Here is an 18,869-nt window from a genome sequence, read left to right as displayed (position 1 = left end):
ACCGGCTGGGCCATGGATTGTGTGACCTGAGGGTGCTCAGGGCCCCCCCCCCCCCCCCCCCCGCTGGGCAGTGCTTACGGACGCAGGCCAGTAGGGGTCACTCAAGCCTAGTGCCCAGAGACTGGCCGAATGGACAGCACCCCCCACTACCTCACACCTGCCCCAGCACTGCTGCAGAATGGGCGGTGGGGCTGGTACCCAAATCCCATAGCCCCCCGGCCATTGGCAGACTAGGCCGGTCCAGTCCCTGCCGCCCTGTCCTCAAGGGGATGTCCTGAGACACTTCTCGAGGGCACCTGGCCCTGGCACAAGGCGTCTTGTCTGCCGGCTGTGGGTCCGCTCCCTGGGCTGCAGCCTGTGGTGCCCCGCTCCAGCCGCAGCCCGTCCTTCCAGCAGCGCCGGTAGCAGGGGGTTGGTCCATGGGCCCAGCAACGCCCGCGTTGGGCTGCCTGGGCACCCCGTGCTGGGTGTTCCTGGGTGCTGACATCGCTCGCCCGGGCTCTGGGCCAAAGCAGCAGCCTTGTGAAACAGCCAGTCCCGTGGCTGTTTCCCTGCCGGTTTCGGCGTACTGTGGGGGGCGGGCGGGGGTCCGGTGTCCCCGATTGCTTCTCAGGTGAATGCAGTCCTGCCGCAGAGCAGGCCTTCCCTTGCCAGCCACGGGCTGACGGCTTGCCAAGGCGGGGCATCGCCCCCAGAGCCTGCCCCATGGCCCACTGTACCCCAGGGGGACGGAAATACGTCTGGTCCCACCTGCTCCCCGGCCGGCGTCTCTTCCCAAGGGCGGTTACCGCCCGACACGCAGGCCCGCGTCCTGCCAAGGGGCAGTGCTGTTCGCTCCCAGCCGGTAACGCTGCTCTCCAGCGGCAGGCGCTCGCCGTGCACACGCGGCTCCTCGTCCCTTTAAACCCGTGTTCCGATCTCCCCAGGACCTGCCTGTCCTCTTCGCACTGCGCCCGTTGGCCTCCCGCGCCTCGTCTGCCTGGGCTGTGCTCTGAGCGCTGTGGGACGCGCCGGCTTGTGCTCCAGACTCGGCCCGTACCCGTGGCGACATGGGGGCTCTGCCGTCGCCTCCTTGCTCAGCCACACGCAGTGTCGGGACAGCTCAGCCGTGCACAAGCCCCAGCGGCTTCGCGGTTGAAGCTGGGGGCCAGCCAGGTTGCGCTGGTTCGAGTTGGGGGTGCAGCCTGCGTGGGCCTGGGCGCGGGTCGTGCACACGGCTTAGCTTACCGCCGTGGCTGCTCGATGTCTCGCTGGAGAGTGGAGACGCCACCGCTCGCGTCCCTGTGACACCGGAGAAGTGCAGCACTTCTGTCCTGCGCCCCCCTTTGTGTACAGGGTGCTGCTCGCCCCAGGCCCCGGGAGAAGGCCAGGTGGCCCCCAGCAGGCTCTGGGCTCCCGCCTCTTCTCAGCTTTGTACGCCCCCGTTTCAGGGCTGGCTGGGGGCCAGGCCGCCACTTCCTACTGGCCAAGTGCCTCTCGTCTCTCAGCTGCTTCCGCCACTGCCCAGCATATGGCCCCCGCGGGTAACACGCGTCTCCCCGGCGCCCTCTTGCCAGGCAAAGTTCTCCCCCGTCTGGTCTGTGCACTTCCCGGGCGCATGAGCCATCTCCGAGGAGACCAGCCCCCCCCGGTCTTCAAAACCCAGTGGCCAAGGCGATGGCTGCCCCGCACGCCCCCCCGAGCAGGCGAGGCCGGAGCTGTGCCCCGCGCGGCGGGGGAAGGGGCTGTACGCAGAGGAGGCAGGGTAGTCCTGGGAGAGGGTAAGGCTGGGGGGAGGGGAGGGGCTGCCTGCAGCCAGAGGGTGGGTTTGGGGATGGGGCAGGGCTGGTCCCTGGCTGGTAAAGACCAGGGCACAGTGCCCCTCCCACTGCCCTGCAGCCGGCAGGAGTACAAGCGGCCCAGGCCACAGCCGTGGCAAGGGACCATGGCTCAGGGCGGGAGTCCTTCCCTTAGCCCCTATTCCATCGGAGGGCAGGATTTGGCCGCCAGTTCCCCTGCATGGCAAAGCTCTGAGTAAGGAACAGAAACATTATTTAAGGTAACATAAGAACTAGGGGTCATCAAAGAGAATGAACAGGCAGTAGGTTTAAAACAAACCAGAGGGAGTATTGCTTCATGCAACACACAGTCTACCTGTGGAACTCCTTGCCGGGGGATGTTGTGCAGACCAGGACTTTTACCGGGATTCAGAAAAGAGCTAGATAGATTCATGGAGGGCAGGTCCGTCACTGGCTGCTAGCCAGGCTGGGCAGGGAGGGTGCCCCTGGCCTCTGTGTGTCAGGGGCTGGGAATGGGCGACGGGAGGGATCGCTTGATGGTTCCCGGTTCTGTTCCCTCCCTCTGGGCGCCTGGCAGTGCCCACTGTGGGCAGACAGGACCCTGGGCTGGCTGGACCGTTGGTCTGACCCCGTCTGGCTGCTCTTCTGAATGGAGGGAGGAAGCGCTCTCTTTGGGGCTCCCTGGAACCCCCCAGACCCAGCTCTTGTCCGTCGCGACACGCTGGCCAGGGCCCCCCCCACAGTGCTCCTCGAGGGGGAGCTGGCAGAGTGACAAGGCCCAGAGTTCCTAGTAAAATCCATGGGGCTCGGCTCCTGCGCTGCCAGTCAGCGAGCGCCCGAGTTCTCGCACAGCCCCTCGCTCCTGGGAAAGGAATCCCGCAGGAGCCGCTGGGTGGCAGAACAGGAGCCGCCTTCCCCCGGGCTAGCGCACGTTCCCGGGGGCCGGGGCTAGCGTGTCCCAGCCGCACGGGACACAAAGCACCAGAGCGCGGCCGTGGGGCACGTTCCCATCCCCACGGCGACGGCCTTTGGACAGAGCTCGGCCCTTGGAGATCAAGGCCCAGTGCTGGGGCCTCCCCTGGGCCTGCCAGGAGCAGTAAACCGGCTGCCTTGTGCGGCCAGGCCCAGGGGCGACCCATGCAGTCAGTTACCATCCCACGCTCCCTAGGCCAGAAGAGCGTCTGAGGAGGGGTCTGGCCTGGGGCCCCAGAACTGGCCCTTTCCCTGTGTGAGATGGGCCCAGGCGTCTGGCTCCCAACACCCGCGGGGCGGGGCTCGTTCTGGGCAGAGCTTGTGCAAAGGCCTGGCACAGCACCTGCCCTCTAAGTCCCTTCAGGCCTCTGCCTCATGCCCACTTTCGGGAGGGCTGGCGCCCGCGGGCGCGAGTCCCCCTGGGGCAGCGCTCTGAGCAGAGCCGTGCAGGCCCTGGACTTGGCCGGGGTGGGTCTGGCTTCGCCGCCGGCTCGTGCGTAGCTCCTGTCCCTAGAGCTCTCCGGCCCATTGTGCCGAGGCCCGGGGGGTGTTGTGGGCCTGGCTCAGGAAGCAGCAGGGCTAATCGCTCCCCCAGCTTTCAGAACGCAAAGCCAGGGCTCCAGACGTGGCTGTTGAACGTCCAGGCTCAGATTCCAGGGCTGGAAGGGGCCACGGGGCGACCTCGGTCTGCCTCCTGCAGGACACCGTGGCCACGGACGATCCCCGGCCACGCCGTGCCACGGGCAGACGCAGGGTGTGACCTCCCCTGCCCCCCCCATCTTGTCCTAGAAGCCACATCCCCTGAAATCTGGCAGGTGGCCACAAGGGGGCAGCAGCTTCCCTTCCACACATGGGCGGGGGCCTGGGCCCAGCAGGGCGGGGGCCTGAGAGTTGGAGCGAACCTGGGCGCGCGGTGCTAGGGCCAGCCCTGCGTGTGCGGCGTCTGGGCGGGATGGGCCTGGACCTGCTGCCGAGGAGACCGGGGGGGTTTCTGGGGTGGGCGGGGAGGGGCTGGCCGGGAGGCAGACTGCTTTGGGACGGGGGGGGGGGCAAAGCGCTTGGGCCCTGCAGCGCTACTCCTGGCGTCCCCGGGGCAGAGGGAGGGGCCTGACAACTCCTGCAGGAGCTACGGGCAGCTTGTGAAAGTCCCATCAGTCCAGCGTGTGGGCGGGGCGCTGGGTGGAAATGGCGCCAGGCTACCATTTCTTATGATTCTAGGTTGTATCAACAGGTGTGTTGTAAGCAAAACTCGTGAAGTCATTCTGCCGCTCTACTCTGCACTAGTTAGGCCTCAGCTGGAGTACTGTGTCCAGTTCTGGGCGCCACATTTCAAGAAAGATGTGGAGAAATTGGAAAGGGTCCAGAGAAGAGCGACAAGAATGATTAAAGGTTTAGAGAACATGACCTATGAAGCCAGGCTTCGTGAACTGGGCTTGTTTAGTTTGGAAAAAAGAAGATTAAGGGGGGACATGATAGCGGTTTTCAAATATCTAAAAGGGTGTCACAAGGAGGAAGGAGAAAATTTGTTCCTCTTGGTTTCTGAGGACAGGACAAGGAGTAATGGGCTTAAAGTGCAGCAGGGGAGGTTTAGATTGGACATGAGGAAAAAATTCCTAACTGTCAGGGTGGTCAAATATTGGAATAAATTGCCAAGGGAGGTGGTGGAATCTCCCTCTCTGGAGATATTTAAGAACAGGTTAGATAGACATCTGTCAGGGATGGTGTAGACGGAGCTTGGTCCTGCCTTGAGGGCGGGGGGCTGGACTTGATGACCTCTTGAGGTCCCTTCCAGTCCTATTATTCTATGATTCTACGTGTCCGTACAGACCTGGCTGACCAGCTGTCTCCAGGGCCGGCCCACAACATTTCAGCACCGGAGGCGGGGAGCTCAAATGACGCCCCCCTGCCCCTCGCTTGGGCCAAAACTTTGGAAGGTCTCAATTCTGCCTCCGTCCTGTTCTACTCTCACAGCACGCCACCATCTCTGTGCCTGAGTTTGCCTCATGGTAGGGCCAGCCCTGGCTGTCCCAACGAGTTACTTCTTCATAGCTTGAGTTCCTGCTTTGTCTCCTCCTGTTTACCAGGAACCGTGGCCTGCTTGAAACTCTACAGTACATAGAGCTTGAGCAGTTGAATAGCCCATGGCTTGTGAGTAGCCATCGACAACCTCGCAGCTGCTAATCCGGCGCTGCAATAAACTGCTGCTGCGATTGGTTGGTGGGGAGCAGTGTGGGAAGCCCCGTGTCCCCAGCTCGGTTCGCCGGAGCGTAACGAGGCGAGGGCATATTTACAGGCAAGCAGCCCGCTCCACACCTCGACGAAATCCCCGAGAACGGAGAGCGTTCTGGGGACGGGCTAAGCCGAAAGGCGAGTACGGGCTTCGGCTACGGGCCGGCCCTCAGGCTGCCCTGGGAATGGCGCATTCAGCGGCAAGGATGGGCAAGTGCTGGGCGTGTAGCGACGCGTCTCGGCTGTGGTGTGTAGGCAGCCGCCCCGAGAACTAGCAACAGCATGTAACAAACGGGCCGGCAAACCCTCCAGCCATGCAACAAGCCTCCATGCTCCGAGCCAAACCCCAACTCCTGCCCCTCCTCCCAGCGGGGGCAGCACCGGGCTCTGCCTACTGGAGCTGGGTGCGGTTCTGTAACACCGCGTCTGCCCAGCCTGCCCGCCTCCCACATCCCCCCCAGCTCCGTCCCAAGCCTGCCAGCCTTGCCCTTTGGCCCACGTCTGTGGCCTCCCCCTGCCACTTGCCCCGGGCTCCTCCTCCCCCTTGCGGCTCGTCACCGCCGGGGAGAAGGCTCTTGACTTCCTCTGGCATCGCAGCCCCCCTCTCGGCCAGCACACCAGGGACTAGACTGGGGGTCTCCAAGCTGGCAGCATCAGCTGCTGTAGCCCGAGCGCCGGAGCCACGGTCCCTAGGTGGGGGCCAGCAATAGACTCGGACCCGCTGCAACCGCGGCTGCCTGTGTCCACGGGGGGCTGCAGCCGCGGCTCCTTTGTGCAGAGGCGGAGGGGGATGCGGATCCTGCAGCCCTGTGTCTGCATGGAGTGTGCCCCTGCCATGCCGGGGAGCCTGGGTCAGGGCCGATGCCCGAGAGCGTCGCCCCAGGTGGAAACGGGGCTGGAGGGCTCACGAGTGGCACTAGCCACCCGGCTTAACCTGAAGAGCTCAGCTGCCTGCAGAAGCCAGACCCAGAGCAGCAGGTGGCGCCAGCGAGCAGGAGCGGACCAGAGGCCAAGGAAGCCAAGTGTGGCTGCTGCACGCCCGGGACAGAGCTGACCTGGGGAGCTGGGCGCATGCAGAAGGCAGCTGACCAGGCCGTTGGGCCGGGCACTTTGGAAAACCTCGTTACCCAGCATTGTCCCAGCACAGCCAGGGAGCTTGAGACTGGCTCCTCCCAGCAGGCCCGAGCCCTGAGGCCCTTCCTCCTAGCACTCGCCACCCCATCATTAGGGGCCAGGGTTAACGTCGCTGAGCTGTGCAAACAGGGCCCCGGCGGGGCTGGGATTGCTGGATAGGTAGGGCTCGAAATGAGCTGAGCCAGCAGCCGCAGGAAGCAAAAGCCCCTTTCCTCACTTCTGGGCAGAGCGGGGGAGGGTGTGTGTGTGTGTGTGTGTGTGCGGGAGCTCAGCAGTGCTCCAGACAAAGGTTCGGGGCCGTGCCAGCCCGGCCTTGGGAGAGAGCCCAGCTGGGTCTCTATGGTGACTTGCTGGCAGGAGAGTGAGTCTTTGTTTCCCAGGCAAGCCTGCAGCTCCCTGGGCAAGCGACCGGCCAGGTGCTGGGCAGCTCAGCCGGAGCAGGAGGGAGGCAGCGGGTGGGTGCCTGGCATGGCAGTGGGTCGGAAGCAGGGACTCCTGCTGGGTCCCCGGTGCACGGGGCAGCCCCCAGGGGCGATGTCAGGGCGGGGAGCTGATTAGCAGGGCGCCCCAGCCAGCAGCAGCTGTTTTGCCAAAGAGAGTGGCACCCGGCCTGGCTCTTGGGGGCGCCTGAGCCCCACCCAAGGGCGCCCGCGAGGCGGGAGGGCTCCACCTGCCCTGCTTTCGCTCAGCCCTGGGGGCAGCCTCTGCTCCCGCCAGCCGTGGGGCTCAGGGAGGGCCTGGGCCTGGGCGCGTCCCGCGGGAGCAGGCTTGCAGGGCTGCCGGTGCCAGTCTGGGAGCGGGGGGAGGGGTGCGCTGCGATGCCGGCGTGTCGGAGCCGCCCCGGGGCCGGGCGGGGGAGCACTCGGTGCACAGGAATGTGGGGCTGCCTGGCGGCTGGGCCTTGCTGCGGCACGAATCAGCCCCGAGCCGAGGGCTGGGAAAAGCTGAACTGCTGCAGCCTCCTGGGCGCCACGCGGACCGGCCCGGGGTCGGCCCGATGGAGCCAGCCGGGAGGTAGCTGCCTGGCCAGCCCCCCGGCCCTGTGCTCTGGGGGGGGCTCTGTCTGCCGGTGGGAGCTGAGAGCCCCTCGTCCCCCTGCCCCCCAGCACTGAGCCCCAGCCGGCGGTTGCATGGGCAGAGCAGGGTTCTGCTGGGCCCAGCGCTCCCCCTCCCGGCGCCCCAGCTGCAAGGCCAGGGAAGGCAGCAGGGAATGAGGGAGCAGCTGGGCAGGGGCCAGGGGCAGGATGCAGGAGCGGGGGGGGGTACAATGGGGAGCCCTGCGAGGGGGTCCTGAGCCGGGCGGGCGACTCGGCCTCAGCCACCGAGGGGCGGTGACCAGCGGGCGCTGCCCAGGGGGAGCGTCGACCCGGGACCATGCGACAGCAGCAGGGGACCTTTGGCCTGAATTCTGCTGTCGACAGCCCCTGGCAGCAAACTGCCCCTGCCCCGCGCTGGCCAGGCTGCAGGGGGGGCTTGCAGGCCTCCCCTGGCCACCCTGCCCTGCCCCCCGTGTGGCCCCTCCTGCATGCCAACCCCCACCGGGGGTGAAGGCGCACGGCCAGGGGCTGGGTTCAGTTCTGCTGGGGACATAGGCCCCGACCCGGGTTCCTCACTCCATGGGACTGAGCCGCAAACAGGAGGCTGAATCCTTCCGTGGGGCGTCCACAGCCAGGCAGCCACGTACGGCCCGGAGGGGGCCAGGCTGCAGCCGTGGCTCGGCGGTGGGGGCCTGGAGCCTGTTTCCGTCAGGCCCCTGCAGGCTGAGGGGACGCGAGAGGCTGGTTCTCAGGGCCGGGGCGGAGAAGTCTGAGCCGCTCTCCCCCCTGGGAACGCGTCCAGCCTTGTCCTTCTCCGCTGCCGGTTCCCCAGCGGCGTCTGAGGTGGGCGCCCCGGGGCAGCAGCTTTCGCGGGTGCGTCCTGCCCTCTGAAGTGCCTGAGCCTCCGCCGGGCGCTGTGGGGAGGTAACGGGCAGGCTGGGGTCTTCAGCAGCCCCCCACTCCTGGGTGTGACAAGGGGGCAGGGGTGAGCTGGAGCAGGCAGCGAGCCGGCAGGGGCCGTGGGGCAGGGAGGGAGGCAGGGCCGGGGCGTGGGGAAAGGGTGCTCCTGCTTTGCCGCGTTGGCCGGTGTGCAGTGACCTTTGGCTGAGCGGCGCGGGAGAAACACAGTTTGTCCCCTGATAAGTGCGGGGAGGGACTTGGCCTGGCCCCGCAGCGGGGGCCCTATATAGGCGCTGGCCAGGCTGGCGAGGGGATCTCGCTGCTGCCGCTTGCCCACCAGCCGGGGAAATGTTCCGCCTCTTCGCTCGCGGCCGGCAGGCGAAGCGCGTGCTGCAGCCCCAGGCGCGGCCCCTGCAGCCAGCGCCCCGCATGGCTGCCCGGCAGCGGGCCAGGTGAGGGGCCGAGCCTCCTCCGCCCTGGCTGCGGGTGTGAGCGGCTCCCCGCCGGCGTGCGGGGGCCTGGCGCGGCGCGGGGCTCCGGGCGGGGGCGGCGGCAGGGCCAGGACAGGGCCTGGGGCACAGGGCCCGCCAGCGCGGAGGAGCACCCCAAAGACAGCTCGCGACACCCCCTTAGCAATCTGATGGGGCTGCCTGGGCAAGGGGAGAGCGCAGCTCCGTCTGAGGGGGCCAGCGGGCGCCTGTCCCGGGCAGCGGGGGAGCAGCGGGGGGGGGCGGCAGGGGAGCAGTGGAGGGGATGGGGCGGCTGGGGAGCAGCGGGGGAGGGGAGTTGGGGAGCAGTGGGGGAGGGACGGCTGGGGAGCAGTGGGGGGGGGCGGCAGGGGAGCAGTGGAGGGGATGGGGCGGCTGGGGAGCAGCGGGGGAGGGGAGTTGGGGAGCAGTGTGGGGGGGCGGCTGGGGAGCAGCGGGGGAGGGGAGTTGGGGAGCAGCGGGGGAGGGGAGTTGGGGAGCACTGGGGAGCAGCGGGGGAGGGGAGTTGGGGAGCAGTGTGGGGGGGGCGGCAGGCTGAGGGGGGAGCCGGCGCAGAGCAGGTCGTGCAGCCTGGCTCCGGGGCACATGGTTTGACAGCAGCACGCAGCCCCCACTGCACCGCGCCCTGTGGGCCTGAGCAGCCCAGCAGCCGGGTGCAGACAGCAGGGCAGGGACGCGGCTGAAGGCAGCTCCAGGAACTCCTGCCTGAGCTCTGGGCCCCGGGGAGCAGAGGGGAGCCCGCCCGGAGAGCCACCTTCACATGCCTGGAAAGGGGACCGTCCCGGGGGCAGCTGCAAAAGCCACCTCTGTGGCACGCGGAGCCCCGGGGGCCGGCCCTGTGGCCCGTGAGCCCTGCCGCGGTTCCCCCAGCCGTGGAGCCGTCTCCGGGCTGGGCAGTGGAGGGAACACGCCGCTGCTGGGCCCGCCCTGAGCCGTGGGCCTGTGCCGGGGGCGGTGGCACCCGGACGTCCCTGCCCACGGGGGTCCTGGCGCCCGGTGCGGCCTCCTGGCTGTGCCCTGGAGCCAGCGATCTCTCGCCCCGCCCCGAGCCGGGGGCTCAGCGCTCTCCCTGCCCTCCAGCTCCTCGGCCGCCTCGGTGGAGCAGCTGTCCCAGCCGGAGCCGTGGCCCAGGGACGTGGGCATCCTGGCGCTGGAGGTCTACTTCCCCTCGCGGTACGTGGAGCAGGCGGAGCTGGAGCGCTACGACGGCGTGGAGGCCGGCAAGTACACGCTGGGCCTGGGCCAGAAGCAGATGGGTTTCTGCGCGGCCCACGAGGACATCAACTCGCTGTGCCTGACCGTGGCGCAGCGCCTGGTGGAGCGCAGCCGCCTGTCCTGGGACGCCATCGGCCGGCTGGAGGTCGGCACCGAGACCATCATCGACAAGTCCAAGGCCGTCAAGACGGTGCTCATGCAGCTCTTCCAGGCCTCGGGGAACACGGATGTCGAGGGCATCGACACCACCAACGCCTGCTACGGTGGCACGGCCTCCCTCTTCAACTCCGCCGCCTGGGTGGAGTCCAGCGCCTGGGACGGTGGGCGAGGGGCCGAGGGGCCGGCTCTCGGGGGGGCCTTGTCGTCGGGGGCCCCGGCGGGGCTGGCTGGGTTCTGCTGGGGGGCAGCTCCTATCACAAGGCCCCTCCCCAGCGCCGGTCGCCCTAATGCAGAGCAGCCGCCATGGCAGGGAGGGGCCGGGCGCCGCTGGGGCTGCTTGGCCGCGCCAGGCGTGATCAGCCCGCGGCCCTCGGCCGTCCCAGAGCTCCCAGCTCTGCCGTCGGTGCGGGGCCGGTGACGCTGGGTCGGTCGGGCAGGCGAGATCGGGAAGCCGGAGGCCAGGCGGCCTGGCCAGGCTCCCGTCCACCACCGTGGGTGCCCGCGTGGCGGATTGAGATGCTAGAGGTGACGTCCAACCCCCCGACTGCCCGCGGGCCCTGCCCTTGGTCTGGTGGGTCCCAGGGTCCGTGCGAGGGCTGGAGTCCTGGTGCCGTCGCACGGGAACGCTGGCCCTCTCAGCAAAGGCTTCCCCCCGCAGCGGGGCTGGCTGGGGCAGCAGACGCTCACAGCCGGCGGGTTTTAGCCTCGGGGCCCAGGCGTGGCTCCCGGGGTTCTAGCCGCACAAGCGCCCTGGCACCCGGGTCCCGAGGAGGAGACAGGCCTGTGAGAATAGCAGCCGCTGGCTCCGGCCCTCGGCGTGCCCGCCCGGCAGCGCGGGGGTGAGTGGGGCCTTTCCCGCCCGGCAGCGCGGGGAGTGAACGGGGCCTTTCCCGCCCGGCAGCGCGGGGGGTGAACGGGGCCTTTCCCGCCCGGCAGCGCGGGGGGTGAACGGGGCCTTTCCCGCCCGGCAGCGCGGGGGGTGAACGGGGCCTTTCCCGCCCGGCAGCGCGGGGGGTGAACGGGGCCTTTCCTGCCCGGCAGCGCGGGGGGTGAACGGGGCCTTTCCCGCCCGGCAGCGCAGGGGTGAGCGGGGCCTTTCCCGCCCGGCAGCGCGGGGGTGAGCGGGGCCTTTCCCGCCCGCCGGCGGGCGCCTCACAGGGTCCGTGCTCTCGTCCCGCGCAGGGCGCTACGCCATGGTGGTCTGTGGCGACATAGCAGTCTATGCCACCGGCAACGCCCGGCCCACGGGAGGGGCAGGCGCGGTCGCCATGCTGGTTGGACCCAACGCCCCCCTGGCACTAGAGAGAGGTTGGTACCACGGAGACGGACCCTGCCTGGGGCGGGGCGGGGCTGGCCTGGCTCTAGCACCAGGCCCGGCCACGCGGGACAAGGGGAAGCGGAAAAGTGGCTCGTGATCTGTAATTTTGGGCTTTTTCCCGGGGGACGTTTCCTTGCCAGGGGCTTGCGGGGCTTGGGAGGGGCTGAGGTTCCCGCCCTGGACACTCTGCTTTCTCCCCGAGGTGTTCGGGGAACCCACATGGAGCACGCCTACGACTTCTACAAGCCGGACCTGGCCTCGGAGTACCCCGTGGTGGACGGGAAGCTCTCCATCCAGTGCTACCTCCGCGCCCTGGACCAGTGCTACGCCGTCTACCGCCGGAAGATCCAGCGCCAGTGGCAGAACGGTGCGGAGCCGGGGATCGGCGCGTGCCAGGCCTGGGCCAACCCGCAGGCAGGGGCTGGCCGAGCCGCGCTCTCCGGGGGCCCTCCAGCGGGACCCTCCTGTGCCCGGGGGGCTGGCTGGTGGCTGTGCGGGCCTGTGCCCAGTGGCCACGGTGCCCGGCCCTGCCCCAGGCTGAGCCCCTCTCTCTGCAGCAGGGCTTGCAGGCTGGGGGGAGCCCTCCCGGTGCCTGCCCCCCGGCGGGGGGGGTGCCAGAGCACGAGGGTCTCTCCTGCCCCGGGCCCTTGCGGGTGACGAGGGCGGCCGGGGGCTGCTGTGCCTCCTGCTGCAGTGTGGGAAGCCGCGGGCTCTTCCCCAGCTCCCTGCCCTGCTGCCCCCCGGTGCGGGGCAGGCGTGTGGGGCTGTGCCCATGGCCAGGCTGACGGGGGCTCCTGTCTCCGGCTCGCCGCAGTGGGGGTGGACAAGCCTTTCACGCTGGACGACTTCCAGTTCCTGGTCTTCCACACGCCCTTCTGCAAACTGGTGCAGAAATCCGTGGGGCGCGTCCTGCTGAACGACTTCCTGGCGGCGCCCAGCCCCGACACGCAGCACGGCCTCTACCAGGGGCTACAGGCCTTCAGGTGGGTGCGCCCCGAGGGGCTGGGCTGCTGTCCCGCCTGCCCACGCGTCCCCGGGATTGCACAGGCTGGCTCAGTGCCTGCCGACAGCCGTGCCCAGCTCTTCATCGGCGGCAGCAGCACTGTGCCCATTTCACAGGTGGGGAAACTGATGTGCAGCATGGGGACGCGCAGGCCAGGGGCAGGGCCAGGAATAGAACCTGGGCCCCTGGTTCCAGGACTGGGCTCCCACCCCCAGGTGACTTAGGAGCGTCCGAGCAGGGGCTGTTTTCCCCTGGGGGCTGCGGGAGAGTGGGGGAGGCAGAGGATCCTGGGCGTCGGGGTACAGGCAGCGGCACCGAGAGAGCCCCGGGGACAGAGCGGGAGCCCAGCGGGCCGGGCACGGTGCTGCCCCAAAGAGCAGCCGGGCAGCGCGGTGGGCAGGGGGCTCGCTCCCCAGTGGCGGCCTGGCTCCTTGGCTTCCCGGCTGGGCCGTGAGCAGGCGAGAGCCGTGGGAAGGGCTTTTCCATTGGCCGGGCTGCTCTAGGAGAGCGCAGGGCGGCTGGTGCCGGGGCTGGCTGGGAGGGCGCTTCAGCCCCCTGACCCCCCTCCCTCCTACCAGGGGGCTGAAGCTGGAAGACACCTACTCGGACAAGGAGGTGGAGAAGGCCTTCCAGAAAGCCAGCCTGGAAATGTTCAACCAGAAAACCAAGCCCTCGCTCCTCCTCGCCGCTCGCAACGGCAACATGTACACCCCCTCCGTGTATGGCTGCCTCGCCTCCCTCCTGGCACAGTGAGTGGGCTCCAGCACCCCCCCCCCTGTGTACGGCTGCCTCGCCTCCCTCCTGGCACAGTGAGTGGGCTCCAGCGCCCCCCCCCCCTGTGTACGGCTGCCTCACCTCCCTCCTGGCACAGTGAGTGCGGCTCCAGCGCCCCCCCCCCCGTGTACGGCTGCCTCGCCTCCCTCCTGGGCACAGTGAGTGCAGCTCCAGCGCCCCCCCCTCCTGGCACAGTGAGTGCGGCTCCAGCGCCCCCCCCCCCCGTGTACGGCTGCCTCGCCTCCCTCCTGGCACAGTGAGTGGGCTCCAGCGCCCCCCCCCCCGTGTACGGCTGCCTCGCCTCCCTCCTGGCACAGTGAGTGGGCTCCAGCGCGCCCCCCCCCCCCCGTGTACGGCTGCCTCACCTCCCTCCTGGCACAGTGAGTGGGCTCCAGCGCCCCCCCCCCCGTGTACGGCTGCCTCGCCTCCCTCCTGGCACAGTGAGTGGGCTCCAGCGCCCCCCCCCCCGTGTACGGCTGCCTCGCCTCCCTCCTGGCACAGTGAGTGGGCTCCAGCGCCCCCCCCCCCGTGTATGGCTGCCTCGCCTCCCTCCTGGCACAGTGAGTGGGCTCCAGCGCCCCCCCCCTCCGTGTACGGCTGCCTCGCCTCCCTCCTGGCACAGTGAGTGGGCTCCAGCACCCCCCCCCCGTGTACGGCTGCCTCGCCTCCCTCCTGGCACAGTGAGTGGGCTCCAGCGCCCCCCCCCCCCGTGTACGGCTGCCTCGCCTCCCTCCTGGCACAGTGAGTGGGCTCCAGCGCCCCTTTCTGCCCCCATGGCCCAGGCCTCAGCCTCCCCAGCAGCGAAAGAGCCCGGGGGCTCTCTGCGGGGCGAAGTGCTTTGCCCTGGTGCTGGGCACACGAGCTCCCGCAGCCGCTGCCCGTCTACCCGCCGGCCGCCCCTGGGCCATGTCTCTGCTTCCCCGCTGGCCCCGGTTCAGAGCAGCCCGCCCCCAGCCCACGCCTTGCCCAGCGGGCGCGGGGGCAGCTCCCAGGACTCGGGGCACCTGGCCCTGAGCGCGCCCACGGGCCGCCGACAGCTCGGCTTGTCTTGCCACAGGCATTCTGCCCAGCAGCTGGCCGGCTCCAGGATCGGGGCCTTCTCCTACGGCTCGGGATTGGCTGCCAGCCTGTTCTCCCTGCGTGTCTCCCAGGACGCCGCCCCCGGTGAGTTGCCTGCTGCTTGCCGGGCTGGCTCTGGGCTGCGCTTGGCCCCTGGCCCTCGCCCGGCGCACTGCTGGGGCAGCGTCCCCCGGCCCCCGTTCACCGGCGCTCTCTGCCAGGCTCCCCCCTGGACACACTGGTCTCCAGCCTCTCCGACCTGCAGACGCGCCTGGACGCCCGGAAGCGGGTCCCCCCGGAGGAGTTTGCCGGGATCATGAAGCAGAGAGAAGAAAGTCACCACCTGGGTGAGGCGGCAGTGGCCAGCGCTCCGGGTCCCCTCCACGTGTGGGCCCCTCTGGCCTGGCCCGATTGCTCCGGCGCCCTGAGCGCCCCGGCTCCTCTCAGAGGTGGGGGAGGCAGGGGTGCAGGATCGGGCCCAGGGCGCTGCCCGTGGCCACGGTGGCTGGGAAGGCGCGAGGGGGGTGACCGAATGGCGTCTGCGTGGAACTGTCCCTGCCGGTCAGCGAGCCGGGCGTCCCTGGCAGACAGCCACGCGTGGCCCCCTGCATGCCTGGCCAGTCGGGCGGGTCCGTGTCCCTGGCACCCCGAAGAACCCTCCCCCGATGCCCTAACGCTGAAGGAGACACTGGCCCCCCAACGGCTGGTACCAGCTGGACCTGATCCCCTCGCTCACTGCCCCCTCCCGGGCCCGCCCTCCCTTCTGCGCCAATCCGCTCCCGTCTGCCCCGGTCCCCTCCGGCCCTGCGGCCCCTCCTGCAGCCCCCCTGCTCCTCTCTCCGCAGTGAACCACACGCCCGCGGGCTCCCGGGAGGACCTGTTCCCCGGCACCTGGTACCTGGAGCAGGTGGACGACAAACACCGGCGGCAGTACGCCCGCAGGCCGCTCTAGGGCCGGCCAGCAAAGGCAGGTGGGGCGGAGGCAGGCGGGACGGGCAGGACTCTGACACGGGAAGGACGGGACCCCGGGGCCCTTCCACGAGGGAGGGCTGGAGCCACCCGGCAGCTGGGCGCTCACGGGGACGCCAGAGCCCGGTGCAGCCCAACGCCTGCCTCGGTGGCTTGGGGGGCCGGGGTACGAACCGCACAGTCACAGGCGCGGGGTGTCCCGGCCTCACTGGGCCTCCAGCAGCTGGAGACTGGCCTCCGCCCCAGGGCAGCAATTGGGTCGTTGCTGCTGCTGTCTGGGCACCCCAGGGTGGGGCGAGGTCCAGGCCCTCTCGGAGCCCTGTGGACACTTGGCGAGACGCACGAAGGGATGGGCCCTGCTGGCGGTTCTTGTGCGTCGCACGTGTGCGTGTGGACACGTCCGTGCGTTCACCTGCACCTGTGCTGCCAGGGCAGCTCCACCGTGCGCCCGACTCGCTGCTCGGGGCCTGCAGCGCTGCTGGCCTAGAGCCCAGTTCCCCACTCCTCGGCCGCCTCGTGCGACGCAGGGACGCCGGCCCGGCCCGGCTCCCGTAAGGCCACGTCCCTGATCTGCACCTTCAGGCGGAGTGCGCTGCCGGCAAGGCCCCAGCCAGGGCGCTCAGAGAGGAGGGGGGCAGATGGGTGGGGTTGGCAGCCCCAGGGGGAGGGGCTTAGCAGATGGGTGGGGTTGGCGGCTTCAGGGGGAGGGGCTTAGCAGATGGGTGGGGTTGGCAGCCCCAGAGGGAGGGGCTTAGCAGATGGGTGGAGTTGATGGCCCCAGGGGGAGGGACTTAGCAGATGGGCGGGGTTGGTGGCCCCAGAGGGAGGGGCTTAGCAGATGGGTGGGGTTAATGGCCCCAGAGGGAGGGGCTTAGCAGATGGGTGGGGTTGGTGGCCCCAGAGGGAGGGGCTTAGCAGATGGGTGGGGTTGATGGCCCCAGAGGGAGGGGCTTAGCAGATGGGTGGGGTTGATGGCCCCAGGGGGAGGGGCTTAGCAGATGGGTGGGGTTGATGGCCCCAGGGGGAGGGGCTTAGCAGATGGGTGGGGTTGGCGGCCCCAGGGGGAGGGGCTTAGTTGGTACTTGGGAGCAGCAAGACTCCAGTTCTCTGGGATCTCCCCCTCCCCCATGGTGCCTGGGAGCGGGGGTGGGGGATCCCAGCTGCAGAGGTCGCTGGAGCCGTTCCTGGTGGGGCCGTAGCGGGAGGGGCAGTGGGGGGCATCCTGGCAAGTGTCCAGACAGGCCCTGTGGAGGGGGCTACCCCCAGGCTGGAGTCTTGACCCCTCCCATTGCTGTGTCCCTGCAGCCCTGCCCAGCCTGTCCGGGCCCATCCCGTGGCACCCGCCAACGCAGACGATGCTCCCGCCGCGCCAGCTGCGAACGGCCTGGGCCCGCTAGCGCCCGCGCAGCCTGACGGACCCATGGGGACAACGCTGAGCCGCCCCCACCGGCCGGGGCGCTGCCAGGCTCCTTCCCCCTCGGCGCCCCTTGGGGCAGCCATCCCCAGGCGGGTGAGAAGGGGCCGTGCATGGCCGGCCCGAGGGGCTCGCTGGGGGTCAGCCCACCTGGGGGCGGCAGAAGAGACATGCCAGCGGGCACCAGGCGGCTGAACTGAGAGCCTGGCGGTAGGGGTGTGAAATCCTCCGCCAGGGGGTGTGAAATTCACTGGCTCCGTTGTCCTCTTCCTGCCTTCGGGGCTTCCCCCCACGGCCCCTCGGGCCCCGCTCCACGGCAGGGCTAGCTGCCCGGCCCAACCTGGCCTCTGGCGACGCGGCCCCGTGCCCATTGCTGGACGTTGTATCCCTCTCTCCTGGCTGGTACCCACAAATAAAGCCAGTGCACAGCCCCTGGCCCCCTGCGAAGGGGAACCCGGGGGCGCTGGTTCACAGCTCTGTTTGCTGCCTGGCTTGGGGCAGGGCGGCAGCGTGGGCTAGTGGTTAGAGGCAGCCTCTGAGGGCTGTTAGTGGGCACCCATCCGTAGGGGCGCTGCTGGCTCGGGCCGTGGCGCATGCAGAGGCAACAGGGCGGAGTGAAGGCTTCTGGGGGCTGCCATGCATGGGAGCTGGCTTTGCCCGGCTGGCAGAAGGGGGAGGAGGCGGCTCCCTGCCCCTCCTGGCTCACGCCCACTCAGCTCCACCCGGTGCAAGGGGCTGGGCCGGGCACACACCTCAGCCCCCCACTGGCACCGCTGGGGTTTCACCGCGGCCTTGCCGGGCCTGCCCAGCCCCTTCCCCCGCCAAAGGCTTTGGGGCCGGCACTGGGGCCTGTGCCGCTGGCTGGGTCCGAGGCGGGCGGCTCGCCAGGCCGGGGGCCCAGGAAAACGAAGCGCCAGTGTGGGGCAAGCGGGACTGAGCACGTGCAAGCGCAGCCCCTCTGCGCACGGGGCTAGCCCGGCCCCTGCCCCCCGCCCCAGGGCTGGCGATGCCCGGGCACGCTGGACCCTAGGCCCCACAGGAGCGGGGGCACCGTAACCCGGTGCTCAAGGGGCCGCCCCGCTCCTGCTCCAGCCCACATGCGGCCATGCCGGGGGAGGGATCTCGGGGGGCACTTCGATGCCGTTCCCGAGGCGGCCAAGGGGGGATGCAGGGCACATGCCAGGGCTGGCTCCCCCTGCTGCAGCGCTCTCTGCGGGGCGGGGGTCCGGGCAGGCCGCCTCTGCGTGTGCTCTGCCATGTGGCGGGCTGGCACTGAGCACGGTGTGGCCGTGGGGGCTGTGCCCAGCTGTGCGGGCTGGGTTGGTGGGCTCCCTGCGGGCAGAGAGGGGGTGCAAGGCCCTGTCACCAGCTTAGCCATGGGCGAGACTTTTTTCCAGTCCCACCGCCTTGAAGCTGACGGGCGCTGTGGGTACGTCTCCTCCCGCGCGCCTGGCCCCGTCTCCTCCCGCGCATCTGCCCCGAGCGCGAGTCCAGCCTGTGGCGGCCCCCAGCCACGCGCTCGGCCCACAGCGCCCTGTGCAAATGGGGTCCCCCCGGGGCCAGCGCTGCCAGGCACGTGCTCCGACCCAGCCCAGCTCGCCAGGCGGCACCGTGGGCCTGTTTCCTCAGGCTCCAGCCCCCGCGGCAGAGCTGGCGCCGCGCTCGGCCTGGAGGCGCCCGACAAGCCAGAGCGCGGTAACCACAGGGGCCAGGTGTGGACCGGCGGGAGCGAGGCCTTGGCAGAGGCCGAGGGGTCGCCTCCCGGGGGCCAGGGCCTGAGGACCTGCCGGAGCCAGCCGCAGAGGAAGCGGCACAGCAGGAGGCAGGCGAGGGACGCCGGGGAGGGGCTGCCGCAGGAGGGTGAGGAGGGGGAAGCGGGAGCCGCTCGCTGAGGGGCGAGGGGGAGTCGATGGACGGGGGAGGTGCTCAGGGCTCCCGGGGGTGCCTTGCCGAGGGTAAAGTCAGGCAGGGCTGCTCTAGGGAACCCCAGACCAGGAGGGGTCGCTTGGGCGGCTGCTGCCTGGGGCTGGAGGGTCCCTGGTACCTCTCCGGTGGCTGTGGGGCCAGGGCAGGGCTGTGGGGGTGCCCGGGACCCTGCCAGGGGAGCAGGAGCGAGCAAAGACCCCTCATGCGGCCACCTCCTGCTGTCCCAGCTCCCCTGGGTCCCCCACACCCGCCCCCGGCCACTGCGGCCAACCCCTGCTCCCTCCCAGCCCCCATGTCTCCCCCCCCCGGCGACTGCGTCTGACTCCTGCTCGGTCCCAGCCCCCATGTCTCCCCCCCCCCCCCCGGGCGACTGCGTCTGACCCCTGCTCCCTCCCAGCCCCCATGTCTCCCCCCCCCCCGGGCGACTGCATCTGACCCCTGCTCCCTCCCAGCCCCCATGTCTCCCCCCCCCCGGGCGACTGCGTCTGACTCCT

The 18,869-nt window shown here is 69.8% G+C and overlaps 1 protein-coding gene across 1 annotated transcript; it reads left to right on the top strand.

The window, feature by feature from the left end:
• Positions 1-8,341: 8,341 nt before the first annotated feature.
• Positions 8,342-16,922, top strand: HMGCS2 (3-hydroxy-3-methylglutaryl-CoA synthase 2). Its single transcript, XM_075916317.1, has 10 exons — positions 8,342-8,502; positions 9,619-10,073; positions 11,095-11,220; positions 11,433-11,597; positions 12,045-12,213; positions 12,812-12,982; positions 14,065-14,171; positions 14,288-14,413; positions 14,912-15,033; positions 16,341-16,922. The coding sequence occupies exons 1-9, from the start codon at positions 8,399-8,401 to the stop codon at positions 15,016-15,018; spliced, it is 1,530 nt and encodes a 509-aa protein (XP_075772432.1). The 5' UTR covers positions 8,342-8,398; the 3' UTR covers positions 15,019-15,033; positions 16,341-16,922.
• The last annotated feature ends 1,947 nt before the right edge of the window (positions 16,923-18,869 follow it).

The sequence above is a fragment of the Pelodiscus sinensis genome, unplaced genomic scaffold, assembly GCF_049634645.1.
Source record: "Pelodiscus sinensis isolate JC-2024 unplaced genomic scaffold, ASM4963464v1 ctg121, whole genome shotgun sequence".
Taxonomy (NCBI): Eukaryota; Metazoa; Chordata; order Testudines; family Trionychidae; genus Pelodiscus; species Pelodiscus sinensis.
The sequence above is the reverse complement of the archived record's forward strand: the minus strand, read 5'-3'. Positions and strand labels throughout refer to the sequence as shown.